Here is a 21,215-nt window from a genome sequence, read left to right as displayed (position 1 = left end):
AACTTCTAGAAGACACCTAACATTCACTTGCTTTTCAGTTTCCCTAACTGAAGGATCTGTGTCAGGAGGAATGTACCATGACATTTGTTTTACCAGATCCAGGATTCTGCAAGGCATCATAGGTGGTATTTTTCCACTAATGTCTACACTAAGTGATTCCATTTGGAAACTAAAAATGTTACCGTCTGCAAAAGAAAAACATTTGGTAAAGAGACTTCTTTGTTCCAAACACCTAAAAAGAATTCTATAAACAACAAAAAAAATAAAAGATTTTAAACAGTTGAAAACATCTTTCTCAAAAACTGAAACACATTGGAAACCTGGTACTGAGTCAAGTTCCCAACAACAGAGCAGCTGTAACCACAAAATGAGTGCAAAGAAGGAGAAAAACATGTAAATAAATGTCTCCTTTAATATCCAACCAATCAGCTTCCTTACAAACTGTATTTCATTCAAATCATATCTTTGTGAAAAAGAAAAGATATCTACAAAGAAGGCAAGTCAGTGAACAAATAAAAAAAAATAATAATCAATAAATTTTTAGTTTTTGTTAACTTCCAAGTTGCACATGTTCTACAGAGACCAATTAGTAATTGTACCTTATATATATTTATCCAATGTACTTATTGAATATAAATTATTTATTGAATACTAATATAAAATAAGTATTTACACCATTATATCTATGTTTTAAGTTCCTGGTACACCACAACCCATGAAGTAAACAATAGTAAGATATTAACCAGACCATGTCCTCTTCAGGATATTGTTGCATAGGGAAGTCCACCCCGTCTTCCCATTGTCCTCACTATTACTCTCCTACTGCGCTGCTTCACTACATTCTACCCGCATGGCTCAGAGCAGACACTGGAAAGTCACTCTTGATTCTTCTCTTTCAACACCCAATCCATTATTGGATTAATTATATCCAACATATAAATGAAAGGCAACTGCTTATTATCAAGTGCATCCCTAGGCCCACATCCAAATCCCCTCATTTCTGACTGCTGCAAGTCATGACATGTCTCCCTGCACCCCTCTTCTCTCCTATTCTCCAGTCAGATATAGTGCTCTTCTCCAGGAATGCATCAGATCTTACCATCCTACTGTGTACATTTCTGCTACCACGGGGGGGGGGGGGGGGGGGGGGGTGAATCTTGTGATCATTGCCTTTCTCACCAGTATAGAAAAAGATAAGAAAATTGATGGGGCATAGAGAGGGCAAAACCTGGCTGAGAGTCAAACACTTTATCACAACTGATAAACACAGACACTGCTGGTCTTCCAAACTACATAACAAAAAGAACAGAGAACACATGTACAGCCAGAATGTCTATGGCCTTGAGTTATACTAGCACACCTCTCTCATCCCTGAATCTAAACAATGCATCTCAGAAAACCACCTAGCAATTTCTCTTATAAAAGGAAGCTCTTTAGGAAAAACAAGTCATCACCATGTACATTTTTCATTTCATTTGAAAACTTGAGTTAATCATTCAACTGTGTTATAAACTGGGAATACACCAATTGGTGTCCCTCTCTCTAAATAAATGTAGTTACACCTAAAGTGTATACTCTTCTTTGACGTAATAAATGCACTAACTACTTCACTAACTGTTCTGGAAACTCTTTCCCATGCACAGTCATGGACCCAAATTTACTTGAGTGGAAGTCACAAGGAAGGCGAACTGTGCAGGCTGCTGGTTTCAGTACGGGTGTCTCCCCAGGACTGCTGACACTTCTACAGTAGACCTGTCTCTCACGTTCTAGGTAAATATATTCTGCTTTGCAGATGCCCAAGTGGTCCTAAGATCAAGATTTAATAAACAGAGCATGAAGTCCCCACTCTGGCCTGGCATCTCATCTCATTCTCTAATTCAGCTTTTCTGGAGCCATGATTAATGAAGGAGATAGCTTCATTTCCAGTTGGCTTTGTCGTGTTTCTCTTTGAATAGAACTGATGACATAAGTCACTGTTTTGTGATCACCCCCAGTGTAAGTAGAGACTAAGGTGAAACAATGCTACTTTTATATATTTTTATTTTTATTACTTTATTTATTTATTTATTTTTATTTATTTAATTTTTGGTTTTTCGAGGTAGGGTCTCACTCTAGCCCAGGCTTACCTGGAATTCACTATGGAGTCTCAGGGTGGCCTCGAACTCATGGCAATCCTCCTACCTCTACCTCCCAAGTGCTGGGATTAAAGGCATATGCCACCATGCCCGGCCTACTTTAGACAAAGAGGGAAAGAGAGAATGGGCATGCCAGAGCCTCTTGGCACTGTAAATGAACTCCAGATACATGTGTCATTTTGTACATCTAATTTTACATAATACTGGGGAATTAAACCCAGGCTACCAATCTTTTTCTTTGTAAGCACGCATTTTTAACCATTGAGCCATCTTTTTAGCCCCACAATGGTACTTGTAAAGCCTAGCAATTATAGAAAAGGCCCCCAGCTCACCAAGTACTTACAATTATTTTTGAAATAATGTTAGGGATTAATAATTTCTACAAAAGCACCTATGTATCAGTACATTACTTTCTTATACCCAACCAGAAGAGTTGATTTACAGATTACAAGAGGAAGCCTATCAAGGTGGAGAAAGCATAGCACCAGCAGACAGCCCGTTGGTATGTTCAGATCAACAAGGAGTTAGCGGAGCACATACAAACCACCAGGAAGGGTGGATTACAACACTCCAATGCCACCTCCATGATCCACTTCCACCAGCAAGGCTCCCCCTCCTAAAGGATCCACAAACTTCCCAAACAGCACTACCAACTGGGGATCAAGCACTCAAACACACGAGTTTATGAAGGACATTTCACAAGCAAATAACCAAAAATCTCAAGTATTTTAAAAACTTGTTATTTATGCAGAGGTACAAAGTCTTTTCTGCTGAGTAAAATAAGTAAAATGAAGAAAATTTGACATGATGCATATCATAATATGGCATTACTTAGCAGACCATAGACTTTTAAAAAATAGAATGTTTCTTCAGGGCAAAGATTCAGGAAAATCAGTAAATGTAAAACTTTTTTAAGTGTCTTTGTCATGTAGCAGGCATTAGAAGCTGCTTTTGCTGAAAATCATTGAATCCTTATGAGTCTCCAGGCAGAGAGCTGGTAAATATGAAAACCCAGCACCTCTGCCTCCAACCTCTCTTTCTCCTTTACTTTGGATCAGAAGTGTGAGGTCAGTTTATCACTAAGGACTGTCTGACTACCTAACCTATCATCACTTCATCACTGTTCAAGGCTTACAAATAGCATAAAAGTAAGTCACTATTCTAAAGCTTTAATCATCTTGCTTTCTTTTTTTTTTTTTTTTTTTTTTTTTTTGGTTTTTTGAGGTAGGGTTTTGCTCTATCCAGGCTGACCTGGAATTCACTATGTAGTCTCAGGGTGGCCTCAAATTTATGGTTATCCTTCTACTGAGTGCTGGGATTAAATGTGTGAGCCACCATGACTGGCCATCTTGCTTTAAAAGAATAGATCACCCCCAAGATGGCAACAATTATCTATAAAGGGGAGGTAAAACCCTGGAATAGAAAAAGAAAAATAAGAGGAACTGTATCTCAAACTCTAAATCAACTAGCAAAAAACAAAAAAAGACAGACAATAATACAGATAGCTGGGCAAATCTACAAAATTGTCAGTGGGAAGCATTTACAGTCAAACAATCATTCTAACTTCAGGCTCTGCAATTGGCTTAAGGCCAAAGAAATACAAAAATTCTTCTAAGAATGCATTTTATTTTAACATAAAAGTAAAATGAAGCCAACAAGAAGCATTAAGGACAGACATACTTAGTGCCTTCCTTCTGACACCGAGTTCACATCCTGCCTAGGAGCCAATACATCAGTTGAGTTTCATGAATATTCTGAAGCCAGTTGGGGGGGGGGCATATTTAATCCAAGTGTAACTCTGGAGGGAGTAAGAGCTTATCACAGACCATGGCTGTGTTCCCCACTGTTGCTGAGATGCATTTATACTCTGCCATGCTACTAGAGGTCATACCTCTGAACAGGCCCAATCCTCCCTAAGGCTTCAGTTTCTTTGGTACGAAGTGGTCACTCAGAGATTTTTCTGCCTTGTCCATCAGAACCATTGACACCATAAGCAATGTGGAAATATAAACTGACAAAGAAATGTGTCTTGTGCTCTCCTGCAGGACATCATTTACTGAAACATTCACCAGTATTAGCCCATGTTCCATAACTACAACATAGGTAATTATTGACTTCAGAAGGATTACCTGTTTGAGAACAACATGGTGCAAAGGATAAAGTTAAGGGCATAATAAAAACATAAAAATAAAAACCAAACTCATGCTGGAGAGATGAACCAACAGGCAAAGACACTTGCTGATAAACCTGCCAATCCAAGTTCAATCCTCTTTAGCACTCATTGTAATCGCAATATACCTATGGCAATGGGAGGTAGAGACAGGAGAATCCAAGAGCTCACAAGCAGCAGGGTCAAGAGAAACCTTGTCTCAATAGAAGACAGAAGGAGAGGAGAAACACCTCTGAGGTTGTTTCTAACTTCTATATGGACACAGTGGCATGGTCATGTTGATACACACACACATACACACACACACTACATATACATACTCACAAATAAACAATTAAAACTGGAAACAAAACTTTAAATAACCAGTTTCAATGTGCCCCATCTCCACAGAATTGAGTGTATTATTGAAGGGTTTCAGAAGAATCAAGAGTAGGACAAACAATTCCCCTTTCTTGAAATCCTTTCTAAACCCTGACACCTCTAAAGCTAAAGTCAAAAAGAAAGCAGGACAAAAGATGTTAAGATGCAAGGTTGAAAGCAGCTCACTCACTTAACATAGCAAAGGACAGGATTTAGATAAATCTAGCAGGGTCAGTGTAATGCTTTATACTAATGGTCAGTTTGATAGGATCAAGAATCACTTCTGGGCATGCTTGTGAGGGATTATATAGATTAGGCTCACCGATGTCGGAAGACCTTAACCATGGGTGGCATCTTAAGGTATGAGCTTCTGGACTGGACAAAATGGTGAAAGTAGCTACACTGCTTTCTACTTCCTAATTATGCGATGTCACCAGCTGCGTCATGCTCCGGCTGCCATGCCTCCCCTGCCATGATGGACTGCGACCGCAAACTGTGCGCCAAAATTAACCCTTCCTCCCTTAAACTGATTTTTGTCAGATATCTTGTCCCAGCAACCAAGAAAAGTAACTAAAACAGCAGAAGCTTTTCAGTCTGGTGTTTTTTAAACACTCTCCCCCTCCTGAAGATCCACCACTGAGAACATTTTTCAGTACCCTGTCAGCAGCACTACTGGACAGGGCAGAGAATGGGAGACAATCCAAACTGGACACCAGACTATGAAAAAGAAAAAAAAAATGGTGGGAGAACAGGGATAAATGTAAGGCACAGGCTTTAAGGGGACCTTCTGAATTATGTGACAAACACAAACATGATTTATTCAAAGCACTAACATTAGTGACAAAGTAAATACAGGAGAAATATCTAGTAGGATGTGAATGTAACATTACCTGAGCATAGAATTTATAAAATCAATAGCTCTTTGGGTGGCAAAGAGAACTCAGCATATTTACTAATGTATAAAACCAAAATAGTAATATCAAACACTGAAGAACCACAGGATCAGAATGAGCAAATCTGGAGAATCTGCTGTTAAAATGCTCATTAAAATACAGCCAGCTGGGAGATACCTATCTGCAAAATCTTTTCAATAACATTATAAACGTTGTCCATTTAAGTGTGCCTCATAATCAGCTATGTAGCACACCAGTCTGATAACTGAAACTTTCAAACTACCAGAATCCATTAATAATCTGGGAAACACTGTTATCTTTCTCACTTGTGGTTTATTTGGGTCTCCTTTTGTTGCATACAGTTTGATCTCTGTAAACCTTCATGGCAAAAGGTTGCACTGCTGATAAAATTAAGACTTTACAGAAAAAAAGTGAGAGCCATTGAAAATATTTTTGGGTACATAAAAATAAACAAGTCATATAGTATGCATGCTGAGTTAAGGCAGTATCAATAACATTTTCAATTTACCCTACAGAGAGAACAATGTATAAATTTCTATTTCCATTGCCTGCACTGAAGAAACCTTTCAGAATCCTCTCAGACACTCTCATACCTTGTCCCCAACAGTGTCAATAATTATGGGTGACACTTATAAAGGTCCTTTGCTTATCGATACTACACTGAAAATTTACATCAACTTGGCTAAGAGATAATACTAAATTACTGAATCAAACACTAACCTAGATGTTGCTGTGCAATAAGTTGACTTTAAATAAAAGACATTACCCTCCACAATGTGTGTAGCTCTCACCCAACTGTTCCAATGCCCTAAGAGCAAAACCACAATGTTCAAAAGGAAATTCACCTTACAGACTAAAGATTTGCCAGCTGTCTAAGTCACTGAGCCTGAGCTACAGATTTGTTTTTTTTTTATGTTTTTATTTATTTATTTGAGACAACAGAGAGAAAAAGAGAGAGAGAGAAAGAGAGAGAGAGAGAGAGAATGGACGTGCTAGGGCTTCCAGCCACTGCAAACGAACTCCAGACATCTGGCTAGCATGGGTCCTGGGGAATCGGGTCTCGAACCAGGGTCCTCAGGCTTCACAGGCAAGCGCTTAACCACTAAGCCATCTCTCCAGCCCTGAGCTACAGATTTTAGAGAAGCCATCTCACATCTGCATTAAGTAATACCCTTAAATAAATCTACTTCATATGTGCATAAATTATCCTATTAATTCTGTTTCTCTAGTGACTACAGTCATGCAGAGCAATTTTCTATGTATAGTTTACACTTCATTATTCCAACTTTTTCTGACTACTACCTCTCTCAACACTCTACCTATATATACCTCAGCTCTCTCCCACCTCAAAAATAATCTAATGTAATTTTTCCAGATGAGTTTTTCAAATTTTCTTTTTAATAATCTCTATAGCTCTGTTTTCCTATTCCTGGTCCCTCATAACTTTCTAATAAGTAGAAAATAGCATAAACAAATACAATTTACTGAAACTAGGATAAAAATTCTCATAATAAGCAAGATATATCCCTGCATAACCAATCATAGATTTGAAGAGAAATTTTATATTGCAAAAACTGTCTACAATGTCCTGGCGCATTAAGTATATGTTTTAAAAATATGTGTAGTTTAAGATAGGATTTTTGGCTCTACATAGAACTCAAAGTTGTTTCTGTATAATTAGAATTGCAATAGGAAAATAAATGTTAAAGAAAAAGTATAAATTTCATTTATAAATATCAAACTGTAAATTCAGTGCATCATGTTTATTTAGATATCCAACTATCCTTATACATTAGAAAACTCCTTTTTCATTAATGAATTATAAATTTCACAGTTCAAAAGAATTGACAAATAAAATATTTCATACCTTTTAAATGATGAAGTTGAAAATTAAGACACTTCAATACTTATATACTCAACTGGAATCAATATTGATTCACATGGCCTTATAACTGCATTAAACAGTATAAAGAGAAACATATTTTTAATATATAACAGCCACATGCTCACCTCCCACATCAGACTACAGTCCATATTTTCATCCAAGTCTTCAGGCATTCTCTTTTCCCCAGCAAAAGGTCCAAACTTTTCACCCTGTATAGCAATGGTTATATTGAAAAGGAATTACCATAACAATCAATATACTAAAATCAACCACTTTTTATTCCAAATATTCAAGTTCAATGGTTGAGTTAATTTTATTGTATTAAATACTTAACACATGTATTTCTATACTTAAAATCCAGTGTAATCTATTTTTTTACCTTAAAAACCTGAATCCACAACATAGAAGTCAACATAAAAGGGTTAAATTCCATAACTTTCAAATCCTGACAAGGCTCTGAAGACTGTACTTCCCACATATTATCTGTTTCATAGCCTCTGGCAAGTGGTCTTAAAAATGAAAAGCACTGAGTTTCGTCTGACTTGAGAGACAAGCCCACCAGGCAGAGCATCACCTGGTTTCCATAAAAATCATAACTTCATCTCTATTTTGCCCAGGAAAAAAGTAAGCTTGCCATTTTCAAGGAAGATTCTTCATAAATAAAATTTAAGTTCTCCTGCCAATCTTTCAAACAGCATAGCAGGCATACATTACATAAGGGTTTTCCTAAGCATGTGCTTTGAAGCACACTACATGAGAACCACCAGAGCTGTTTGTGTCAAATTCTGAATCTTAAGCTTTGTTAAAATCAGTATCTGGGCTTGAGAGGTGGAGAGCAGTGTTTTGACAAGTTCCCTGGTGAGAACCACAAGCACAGGCCTGATGTGTGAACTGTGAGACATAGCCCCCACGTGTGTCAACCCTGACTAGTGGACTCTTGCATTCTGAACATGATGGGGACTTGTGAGACCTCATTCAATGGGCAAAGCAGAACTTTTTGTCCTTGTTGTTTTTAAGGGGAACAAAGCAAATTACTTTGCAAAGCTCATGGATCCCACCTGTCTATCACACATCCTATAGATATGCAGATGTGGACACAGAAGTACCACAGAGCCACTCATGCTGCCACGAGCTTCCTCCCAATCAGCCTGTGACCACTTGCCAGTAGAACCACCTCCCTTTGCATTGAAGTACAGCAAGTATAAAAACACAAAATCTCATGGGGAATTTTTGATGAACATTGTTAATAGGAAAAAATAACTACCAATGCAATGTTGTAAGGAATATAAATTCCTTAATGAATAACAGAAAACCCACTGAAAATTTGAAAGCTTAGCAAACTAAGGCCCCTCATGTCAGAGATGAAGAAAAGAGATGTCTGAGAAGCCACAAACAGAGGCAGAGCCAAGGCTGTTTCTTTAATGTTAACCATAGGGTCAGAAAATACCTACAGAGTTTTCAAATCAAAGCTGTGATGCTGTTACTTGAGCATACAACTAAGGAAGTGGGAGACTGCTGACTACTTATGACAACGCGAAGATATGGATGTGAAGTTTCAGAGAGCGCATTAAGGAACAGCCAGGAGACTGCCCTGCTCTACCCACTCAGCCATGCTCCACAGAGAAACAACCTCCCTGAAGATGGTTCTTACAAGGCACTGTCTTAGGCTGGAGGAATAGCTTAGCAGTTAAGGCACTTGCCTGCAAGGCCAAAGGACCCAGGTTTGATTCCTCAGGGCCCACGTAAGCCAGATGCACAAGGTAGCACATGCTCCTGGGGTTCATTTACAGTTGCTGGAGGCCCTGGCCTGCCCATTCTTTCTCTCTCACTTTCTCAAATAAATAAATAAAACTAATAAACAATATTTTTTTTAATTTTTATTTATTTGAGAGTGACAGACACAGAGAGAAAGACAGATAGAGGGAGAGAGAGAATGGGTGCACTAGGGCTTCCAGCCTCTGCAAGTGAACTCCAGATGCGTACGCCCCCTTGTGCATCTGGCTAATGTGGGACCTGGGGAACCAAGCCTCGAACTGGGGTCCTTAGGCTTCACAGGCAAGCGCTTAACTGCTAAGCCATCTCTCCAGCCCAATAAACAATATTTTTATACGTAGCACATCTCTAGCAGGGCCAGGCATGGTAGTTCAAGGCTGTCATCCCAGCAGTACCACAGGGAGGCACAGGCAAAGTATGAGCTGCACAGTGAGACTCTGTCTCTAAAACCTCCTCCCCAACAAAACAAAGAAAGCACAACAGCAACAAAGTCAACACATTGCTGCTCTCCTCAAAATAGATGAAATCATTATTTGATGACAGGCAAATAAAGCTGCCTAAGAACTGAAAGAACACTGGGAAGGAATTAATACTACTGAACCCCTATGTGCCACATTCCAAATAACCCTTACTGCAATTTCCCCCATAAAAACCAAGGTAAGCTCAGTCACAGACCGGAGGAGGAGCCAGCAGGCTGCCTAGCACTGCCTACTTCAGCCATAGACTGACAGGGAGTACCCACAGCTCAGCAGGTTGATGCCCCTTCTTAGCACTCACCTGGGCTATAACAAGCTCAAAGCAGATATTCAACACACCAACCGCTGAGTGAAAGAAACTCAAGTGAAGTCAATATGGAAAACTAAGGTAATTTTTTGTAATAAATTTGAGAATTTGTTATTAACATAGATCGTTCAATTTTTAGTCCACTACCATTTATGTAAACTTTACCAAATATTACAAAAGTTGATGTGAACTGACATTCAAAGAAAAAAATTGCACAATTATGTTAAAGATTTTACAAGTCCAACTGACTATAGAGAGTTGGAATGTTGCAAATCCAGAGCTATGAATTATCAGGGCTATCTTTGGGCCCCTTAAAAGCCATTCATTCATTCCCAATCTAAAACCTAAGAATGTTATCATATAGCATTTGAAGCCTAAAACAAACATCCTCCCATTTTGTTTTAATATCCTGGATATATCTGCCAATGGATTTGAAAAATGGAAAAGATTTTACTATGTAACCCATGCTGAGAAAGACAAAAATTGCACATTCTCTCAGATGTGGATCCCAGCTTTTAACATTTGTACAGAAGTATCTAAGGAAATGTAAGAGTAAGTGTAAGCTATGAGTGGAGACAGGAGACCATGAGAGAAGGAGAAGTGATGAGGAGGGGCCAGAAGGCTGAACAACAAGAAATATGTAGCATGAAAGTAGAAATGAGGCTTTGGGGGGAGGCCAGACAAGAGAGGAGGAGAAATAGGAAGGAAAAAGTGAAATAAAACACAAAATGAAAACTAAATCTTTGTACACTAATAGAAATAAATTTTAAATGCCTTGATTTTGAAAACTAAAAATAATTTTAAATGTTTTGATTTTGAAAAATATCTTTTGTTCTGTAATTATAAAAACTTCATGAAACTATTTCCACAATGGAACATTTTGTCTAGCACAACCTGAATCTGTGCTCCCAGGCTCATAATTGGCTCAAGAATAAACTCTTATTCCCTTTGCAGTAAGAGCTGAGTTTTGTATTGACAATAATAATCTAAGTACACAGTCCCCAATGTCACTGATCCACCCAAGACAATCAGTCAGTTACAATTTTCATTAAATTGAAGCTAAAACAAAATAAATTTATTGGGGGCTGGAGAGATGGCTTAGCATTTAAGTGCTTGCCTGTGAAGCCTAAGGACCCCAGTTCAAGGCTAGATTCCCCAGGACCCACGTTAGTCATACACACAAGGGGTCGCATGCGTCTGGAGTTCGTTTGCAGTGGCTGGAAGCCCTGTCGCGCCCACTCCCCTCCCTCTCTCTCTCTGCCTCTTTCTCTCTCTGTCACTGTCAAATAAATAAATAAAAATAAACAATTTTTTTTAAAAATAAATAAATAAATTTATTGGGTCTGGAGAGATGGCTGAGTCATTAAAGGCACTTGCTTGACAAAACTGCTCTGGTTCAATTCCCCAGTATACACATAAATCTAGATTTACAAAGTGATGCAAAGAAGCGGGAAGTGGTGGTACATGCCTTTAATCCCAGCATTTGGGAGGCCAAGGTAGGATTGCCATGAGTTCAAGGCCACCCTGAGACTACATTGTGACTTCCAGGGGAGCCTGGGCTATAGCAAGACCATATGTCAAGAATCCAAATAAAATAATTAAAAAATTGAATAAGTGGTGCAAGCAACTGGACTATGCTAGCAGAGTCAAGTGGCCCTGGTGCACACATTCATAGTCTCATTTTTTTCTTTCTCTCTCTCTCTCTCTTTGCAAATAAATAAAAAGTATAAAATAAATTTTAAAATATTTAATGATTTTATCAACTCAATTATGTTGAAAGACTGAAAGTGAAAAAATGACAGAAATTAATACATAGGGATCAAAGGGAGTGAGAAAAAAACTGACTGGATATTGGCCACTGAGATTCTACTATTTGAGTCTAAGTGTTCCCCAAAGGCTTGTGTGGCAAAGGCTCTGTCCTCAGTGTGGCATGAGGGTGGCAGTGAAATCTTTGGTGTGGTTTGAATCAGATATCCCCCATAAACTCACATGTTTTTAAATATTTTGTTTATTTATTATTTTATATTAGATAGAGAGGGGGGAGGGAGGCAATTATATAGAGTGAGAATGGGTACACTAGGGCTTCCAGCCACTTTAAATGAACTCCAGAAACATGCACTAACTTGTCCATCTGGCTTACATTGATATTGGATTCTTAGACTTCATACACCTTAACCACTTAGCCATCTCTCCAGCCCAACTCATGTATTTCAATGCTAGGCCACACTTGGTAGCAATTTGGGAGGTGGAGCTTTGTTAGAGGAGGTGTGTTGTTGGGGGTGGTCTTATGAGTGTTATAGCCAGCTCCCCCTTGCCAGAGCTCAGTTCCCCCTTGCTATCTTCTACCTATTTTCACAAAGAAGTGATGTCTAGCCTCCCCTCATACCACGCCTTCCCCCAGATATCATGAAGGTTCCCACTGAGATAAGCCAAAAAATTCTTTCCTCCCATAAGCTGGTTTTGGATGGGTGTACTGCCCCAACAAGGAAATAACTACAACAACCTTTGAAAGGTAGGAGTTTGTGAGAGTTCCTGGAGATGTGCTTTTGAAGACCTCTCCCAACTCCTCCTCTCTTTCTCTCTTTGGTGTCTTGGCTACACACTCTCCCATGATGATGTTATCATTTATCTCTCACTATTCAGTGTTATCATAGTCCGAAAACAATGAACCCACATGGCCATGACTGAAATCTGAACTCTGAACCCAAAGCAAGGAAAGTAAAGCTCCCAAGTAGGAGGGGCCTCTAGCAAGGAAAATCCAACTGGTGACAGGGACTGGGGTCTTTTATGGAAATTTACTGGATGAGGGCTGAGCCCCATGCCAGGTGTCCAGGGGAGCTTTGTCAGGCTTCCAAGGAAGGGAGCAATCCTATTTACATTCCCAGGAAAGGGGAACTCTTCTGACATATCTGGCCTCCAGCAATATTGTGGCAGCAAGGATTCCTTTAAGGAAAAAGAGATAAGAAAGGCCAGATTTCCCCCTTACAGGCTCAAGGACATTTCCCATTTTGAGTTACTGGTACTTTACTATCTGGTGCCCTGCTAACCCTAAATTGTCTCAGTATTTACAAAATGTCTAAACTCAAACTGATATAAAGAACCAAATTCCACCTTGGGAAATGGTCCTCTGACTAAAAAGAAAGACAAAACCACTAAAACAAAGTGAAAAGAGAGCAAAAAGGCCACTTTTATGCACATATTCAGATAATTATTTGTGGTAGTTTAAATGGATGCCCCCAATAGATACACAAATTTATTAAAGTTTGTAACTTAGATCTGCAGCCACCTGGCTGGAGGAGGTGTCACTATGGGTGGGAACTAGGCTCTAGCACTAAGGGTTGGGGGTGGATTTGGAATTCCAGGCTAAAGATCTGCAAAGGGCTTGAGCTCTGCCTGTGGTTTCTGAAGTGTGACTGCTTGCTTTTTGGTGGTGGCATTTCTTTCTGCTTAGATCTTTTAATGGGGGGGCAACTATTGCTATTATGGAATTTTCCCTGGATATGTAAGCTTCAAATATATCCCTTTTTTCTCCCATGAGCTGTGTCACATCGGGAGGTTCATCCCAGCAACCTGAAACTTTCTACTACACTATTGTACCCACAATTTAATTTAAAAATCTGTAAATAACCCACTCACTAAAATGGACCTACTTAATGTACAGAAAACAGAAGGTACACGGCTGCAAGATAAACACACAGTGTTTAGAATAAACAAGTTATGTGGTCTAGATGAGCCAAGAAGTTTGGAAACAATAGGAGCAGTCTTCTGGATATTTCATTCATCAAAATTATGAGGTCTTGGGGAAGAAAGGTAAAACCATTCTCAATGTTGCAGGTAAGGTAAGAGGACAGAAGTGTATAAATAACATGTCTTGTGAAAGTAAGTGATATTCTGGAGAAACAGTTGATCTTTGGCAATAAAATAAAAAAAAATGATGTGCACCTGATCTTAAATCAGGAAGAAGTGAATCACTAAAAGAGAATGAGCTTACAAAAAAAAGACAAGAGCACAGAATGAAATGACTTTAACAAGGAAAAAAAACTTAAATAAATATAAAAAGTAATACATATACAGGAAGATAACACAAGTACAAAAAATTATATCAGCCATTATACTAAACATGAAGGAATAAAATTCCCTCATTAAATCAGGTTATTAAAACTGCATTATAATATAATCTGTCTATTAATGATTACAAAATTATAAAACAAATTAAGAAGATCCATACATCATGTCAAACTGGACTTCATACTGGAGATGCAAGTTTGGTTCAACATATATAAATCAATAAATGCTATATATCACATGTGATGGTTAAATTCTGTTGTCAGCTTGATCAGATTAGGAATCCACAGACATTCCTTGGGCAGGTCTCTGAGGTTGCCTACAAGGATTGACAGGAGGAGGAAGTCCTTTCTCCAGAGTAGTCGCCCTCTCTGAGAGGAACTTTATATAAGGGAGCTTCCTCCCACCTTGCTGCCTGTGCTGCTTATTGACAAACAACTTAACTTGCAACTTAACTTGCATAAGCATGTGAATTGATGTTGTTTAGCTATCATTTGGCATTAGAACCAAGTTTCCTCAGCCTTCCAACATGGACTGAAGACTAGCAGCTCTCCAGGAAGCCTTCCAGTCTTCAATGCTGGACTGAGACTGCTGAGGCACCCAGCCATGTGGACTGAGCAGCTACCAGATTCCTTGACTATCAAGCCTGCAGATTTCTATTATTGGACTACCATAAGCTAATCCAACAAATTCTCTTTTTAATACAATTTATTCTATCAGCTCTGTTCCTCTAGAGAAGCCTGACTAATATACCACATAAATAAATTCAAGGATAGAAATCACCTGATCACCTCAATTTATACATAAAAAACATTTAACAAAGGTCCACAAGCTTTCATGGTAGGATGTTATGACAGTCCACAGCCAACATATTAATGACAGAAAAACCAAGACTATTTCCTCTAAAATGAGTAACAAGACAAAGTTGCCCACTCTTACCACTTCCACTCAATATAGTGCTCAAAGTCCTAGCTAAAGCAGTAAGATAAGAATACATAAAATGGATAAAAACAGGAAAAGAAGCAGTCAAACTATTCTTAATTGTAGATGACATGATTTCTATATTTAAAAAATCCCAAAGAATCTGTCAGAATAATTCCAGACTTAACGGACATTTTCAATAAAGGTGCAGGGCATGATATCAGCACATAAAAACCAGAAGCTTTCCTATACACCAATAATGAGCTTGCAGAGAAGAACATCAAGATAGACATCAAACTTGTGATAGCCTCAAAAGAACTTAATAATTAAGTAAGTAGAAATAAACCTAACCAAGGATGTGAAAGACCTTTGCAATGAAAACTTCAAAACATTTTTAATATCCAAAGAGAATATTAAATGACATTCAATGCTCTTGGACTGACAAGTTAATTTTGTGTAAATAGCTATATGACCAAAATTAATCTACAGATTCAATGCATTCCCTACAATATTAATAACATTCCTCACTGAACTAAAAACTATTCCAAGAATTTATATGGAAAACCCAAAATAACAAAGGACATAGATAAAAAAAAAAGTATAGTGTTACCAGAAGATAAGTTTATAGTAATGGATGAGTGCATTATAGAGGATAAAGAACATTATGTAATAATAAAAACTGCACTCATGAAAAAGATATTGTAGTAAGAACTCAGCAGTACTTCAATATCAGAAATGGGAAAAAAAGAAACTAAAGTAGAATGTGTCAAAACAATGCTTTTAAAACTGGGTAGATATGTTACCTAACAAAAAGTGTAGTACACATATTTAAAAAGCCATTTAACTTTAAAACTTAAAAAGGTCAGTTTCTACTGTGGATTTAGGAAGAGCATGGCTCTACTCACAAGGAGTAGTGAAGGACAACGTACACAATCATAATTTTTCTTAAAAAGAATTGCTTACCTATGGTAAGTCACTGAAGAAAGCATTGCTGATACCCATGTAAGCAGGAAGTCAACTGACTTCAACAACTAAGACTGGATAGAAAGACATGGGAAATTATGGGGATATGAGAAAGAAAAGATGCCCCTCACTCTGAAGTCTGGTTGAAGCCTTTTGCTAGTGGAGAAGCACCCCCCACTCACAGCCAAATAATGCAAGTGATTGCCATGGCTCTTGGTTGCCCATGAGGACTAAAAGGTCGGAAGACTCTTGTTGAAGACTCCATATCTGCTGGGTACAGGATATAAAGAAATCAAGCTAGAGCTAAGGTGGAATATTCTTTCCTGCTCTCATGGAGTCAGAAATTGCTCTTCAGGGTGCTGGCAAACAGAAGCTATCTACATTACAACCCGGCAACGAATCCTGCATCCTATAATGGCATGGAGGTTACAAGAATAACCAACAGCTGTATGATTGGATTGAAGGTCACTTCACAGGAGGGAGCGCATGCCTGGTACTAAAAACCAGGTGAAAAGCCCACAATTGGGGAGTATGTTGGCCCTAGAGAAGAACCAAGTATTGCTCTGTTCCTTACTGTATGTGCTGTCAAATGCCTCCTAAATGTTTAATTTTATATCCACTATATCCACCGATCAGTTCTGCTCTCCTCTCAACTGTGATCAGAAAAGCCTTTTTCTTTTCTTTCTTTCTTTTTTTTTTTTTTTTTGGTTTGTTAGATATAAGTGATGAGTGCCCAACCCTAAGTGAGACAGACATTTCATCCCTTCATCCCTCCAGAACTCAAGGAAAATTACAGAAGATAGGCTAGAAAGAATGTAAGAGCTGCAGAATGAGAAGGCGTGCTACGCAGCCCTGGCACCTAGACATGATAAAGCTATTGTACCATGAATTCACAGCAGCTGCACAAGACATGCATACGGTGGAGCCAGTCAACATTCTGATACAGATGGAAGAAGGCCATAGGAGACCATGCCCCTCCCTAATGAGCTACTGGCCATTAAAATTTGCCTGGGAGAAGTCATTCTGTTTCATGGCTAAGGCACTAGTAAGAGATGACAAAAGCAGTATTATGAGAGTAATAAAGATAGGAGAGAGTAATTGGCATGGATGATCAAAATGGAATATAAATGCATTAATATATATATGCACGGAATCTTAACATAACAACATCTGTGTAATTCTGTAATTTTCTAAGAATTTCACCAGAAAGTCCATTTACAATAAAAAGATAACAGCTTGCACAAACCTAGTACCTTAATCCATTGTAATCGCATCCAAAGCATCTCTGGGGCCACCTTATAACCTCAATTATCCACAAGGGAAAAGAGACAGAGGAGGAACAACATCCGTTAGAATCCCATTAATCAGTGAAATTCAAAAGTTCCCAAAATCCCACATATAGTCACCATGAGGTCACTTAAACTGTAACTCTCCTTTGAGAAGCTTACACTCATGCTCTCAGTGTGTTTTACTTTCTTCCCAAGCACTTTCACGATTTGATGACAGAGACCCCACTCAAGGAAATGCTGTACAAAAAGGAGTGAGTATAGAGGGAGAATAAGGGGTCCCTTTATAAAGGAAATCCCAACTCAACCTGGTTAATGTGACACGTTTCTATGAAGATTCCCCAAACTCAGTCTGAATTCCATTCTCTGAATTGAAATGAACAGATACCTTGAATTGCAAGGATTCTGTAAAACATTATATATTATTAAAAGTACGTTATAACATGTTATAAAAGTATAAACTGGGCATGGTGGCACACACCTTTAATCCCAGCACTCGGGAGGCAGAGGGAGGAGGATCTCTATGAGTCCGAGGCCTCCCTAAGACTACATAGTGAATTCCAGGTCAGCCTGGGCTAGAGTGAGACCCTACCTCGAAAAACCAAAAAAAAAAAAAAAAACCCAAAAAAACAAGTTTAGCAAAACATCTGCAACTTCCAGCTCATGTTCCAAAATGGAATATTCCAAACTTTGTCTGGACTAGAGACCATGAAGATTTTTTTAAGTGACATCCTTAATAGGTGCTTATATAACTCTCTTTTTCTAACACCCCCTGATTTATGCTCAGTTAGGACTTTTACACAAGGTAACTTGGAAAACAATGACAAGAGACTGACAAATATGTTAATTAATACATTAACATTCAGCTTGAGCCTTACAATTCAATAAAATTCATTATATGGCTTCAGCTCTGTCAGACTTTGGAAAATGAAAAAGCTAAGGCCTACTTTGAGGTCATTTCTGGCATTAAAGAATCATCCATGACCTAGTGATTGAATATCCTGGGATCATAAGTAACAGTTTGGAATTATTGTAAAATCTGCATTGTGAGCATTCCATTTGAAATTTGGATGGGAATCTCTGTTTTGTACATTAACGTTACACTAGCCAGCAAAAGACAAGTGTCTATCCACACTGCAGTTGTATATGACTTCGGAAGCTGTCCATTCCACAACCCCAAGTATGTTCTACCTAGGAAATGAATATTTGGAAAAAATGAGCTGAATTTAATTAAAGCATTCAAAGAAAGAACTTTGGCCAGCTGTTTCTAAATACCTAAATAGCAATATAAAACAAAATAAACAGGGATTATGTAATTTATTTCTGAACAACTGTTGATGTCTTACTAATAATAACATTAAAAAATTCTTTAAAAACCATAGGTAATTTTTTAGGTAATTACATTCATCCCCAAAACCTTCAAGAAATATCCATTTTGTATTTTTTCCAGCTGTAAAAATAAAATAAAAGCAGAATTTCAGCACTTTCATAAAGTCATTTGATGCTGGCTATATCTGGCTTGGACACATGTTGTTTTTAACATTTGGCCATTTGGCAACATCTACTCAATACATCTCTAATTCAAATAAAGTATTTACTCCTGCATTCTCGTTTGGGTGCTCTCCCAGGTGCAAATTAAAAATGTTGATTTATTTGTTACAGTTTCCTGTGGAAGATGCATGTAGGCCCTGTTGTGAATGGAGCTGTTCTGCAGGTTGGGGGGTTGTGTGCTCAGATGGAAGGCACCCTAGTGTCCTCTGAGCCTTTCTGTTACAACCTGTGCTAGAAAAGGTGAGGAGGGGTGAGGGAGGCAGTGGAACGAAGGGGGCTATGGGGTTTAATGTGTGAATTATTCCAATAAGAGGGAACAAAATGTTCTGGAAAGAACATAAGCTTTCCATTCAGAAACCATGGGTTTGAAACTTAATTCACTAACAGGGAATTTAACTGCAGAATTTGTTTTCTTTCCCCTTAAATGAGGACGAAAAGCAATCACCTGAAGGATGCCTTATCAGTAAAGTCAAATAATACAGGTTATCTACCAGAAAGAAAAGCACTGGCACAAAGTATCTGCCTGGTAAATAGTGGCTTATTAGGTGGGGTGCTTCTCCCGGAGAGTCCAGATTTCGCATAAAGGGCTGTGGGAAAAGTTACTTTAGGTCCACAGACCAGAAATGCCCCCGTAATCTTCCTTCCTAGGCATCTGGCATCCAACACCTACAGTGCGTTCTCCTGCAGACAGTGCAATGTGTCTCACGCCTGTACGGTTGCGGAGGTAAACGCGTCCAGGAGAGAGACCTTCAAGAGGCCACACCCGAAAGGTCGGGGATTCACGGACCACCAGTTGGCATCCTGCAGAAGCCTCCCTACCCATCACCCAGCGGGAGGAGGGCGGGGGTGGGTGCTGCAGGGCCTGCGCGCGTCGGGCCCCGCTTGCCCCGCGGAAGGGAGGGCGCGGAGGCTGCACGGCCCCCACGCCCCGCACGAGGGGCCGCCGCCCGCCCGCCCGCCCACGCGTGTCCGCGCCGACGCAAGGACGCCGCCCCAGCCGCCCGCCAGGAGGAGGGAGGCTCCGCGCCGGTCACTTCCGGCGGGGGACCCACTACGTGGCGCGGGCCGCGGGTCACCCACCTTGCTCACTCTGCGCGCGGCGTACAGCCCCATCCCGTCCTGGACGCGCGAGGACCGCAGGGAGAACCTGTCCGGCACGTACATGCCCAGCATGGCCCGGGACGCGGCTCGTGCATGGAGGCTCGGGGTGCTGGGGTGGAGGGCACCAGGCCGACGGGAAGGAGGAAATGAGTTTTCCTCCCAGAATCCCCACCGCCCCGCGATTCCAGGATCCCCCGCGGCCCGGCCCCTCCTCGTCCCGGGCCGCCCTGGCCCGAGCCGCCGCCGCTGCCCCGGCTGCGGGCTGCGGGCCGCGCTGGGCCCCGCCGCGCGCTGATTGGCCCGAAGTTTGCGGCGCGGAGCCCGCGCGCTGAGCGGGCCTCGGGCACCGGGTCCCCGGCCCCCGAGCGACCCAGCCTGCGCTCTGGACGGTCACTCCCTTTGGGGAAGGTTTACTGGCTTCTCTGGGGTTGCAAATCGAAATGGGCCTTGGCACAGCTGGACGCAACCTCCGCGCAACTGTGACCGACTGAAAGCCAGCCTGTTGCCTGACCACCGGGAAACAGTCCTGAGGGTCTAGGAAACCGCCATGCTTGCCACATTAGAGTTGCCTGTCGGTCCTGATGTTTTTCGTGCTTGCTTCAGAGATTTGAACTCACAATAGATATAAACAGGCCGAAAAAGGTACTTACAAGTCATTATTGCAAGTTGAAAATTGTTCACCATTTAAATAGCATTTAAAGCAGTACAAACTAGTTTTATGGTGAGAAGGCCTCTGAGAAGTGTGTATATTTTCCAGGATGTGCTACTGCTTTTAGGAAAGGTGTTAGGTTGGAGATTCTAGGCTCTGGCAGCCCCAGCAAATAGAAGCAGCCATCCATACTCAGTGGCCTGAGAGAGAGGTGATAGTGAGAAGCAAAGAGGAGATTTGTTCACTGACAACGTTGGCAACAGGCACAATTAAGAGGTTCAGTGACTGACCCACCCACCCCAGCAGTCCAAGTCCATCTTGAAGGCCTTGCTATGGGGTGTAAGTTCAATTAGAAGGCAGGAGTCACTCATAATTAAGCAGTCCTAGTCGAGTTGTGCGCCGCCCATCATTGAGTGTCAGTGGCTCTATCCCAGGTCCAGTCTCTTCTGCACGGTCTGATGCGTCAGAACTGATGAAAGCTCTTCTTGGGACACAAGTTCCTCCTCTGGATGGCAACAGGTTTCAGCCCTTCTCCCAAGATGAGATTGTTGAGGAAATTCCAATTTCTTGGGGAACTATTGTTTCGATAGACTCATAGCCAAAAGGGTTCTCCAAACCACTCCTGCCAGGACAGTTGCACATGCTGCTTTTTTCTAGAA

The 21,215-nt window shown here is 40.2% G+C and overlaps 1 protein-coding gene across 2 annotated transcripts in view; it reads right to left on the bottom strand.

The window, feature by feature from the left end:
• The window catches only part of Prdm5 (PR/SET domain 5), a 171,153-nt gene extending 151,081 nt beyond the window's left edge, over positions 1-20,072 (bottom strand). For both annotated transcript variants that reach the window (XM_045144457.1, XM_045144458.1), the window contains exons 1-2: positions 19,887-20,072; positions 7,590-7,673 (exon numbers count right to left, since the gene is read on the bottom strand). In XM_045144457.1, coding sequence (XP_045000392.1) covers positions 7,590-7,673; positions 19,887-19,979 — 177 coding nt within the window. In that variant the 5' untranslated portion in view covers positions 19,980-20,072. The remainder of the gene's footprint in view (positions 1-7,589; positions 7,674-19,886) is intronic.
• Between the last annotated feature and the right edge of the window lie 1,143 nt (positions 20,073-21,215).

Source organism: Jaculus jaculus, chromosome 2 (assembly GCF_020740685.1).
Source record: "Jaculus jaculus isolate mJacJac1 chromosome 2, mJacJac1.mat.Y.cur, whole genome shotgun sequence".
NCBI classification, from domain to species: Eukaryota; Metazoa; Chordata; class Mammalia; order Rodentia; family Dipodidae; genus Jaculus; species Jaculus jaculus.
This window is presented reverse-complemented; position numbering and strand designations above follow the sequence as displayed.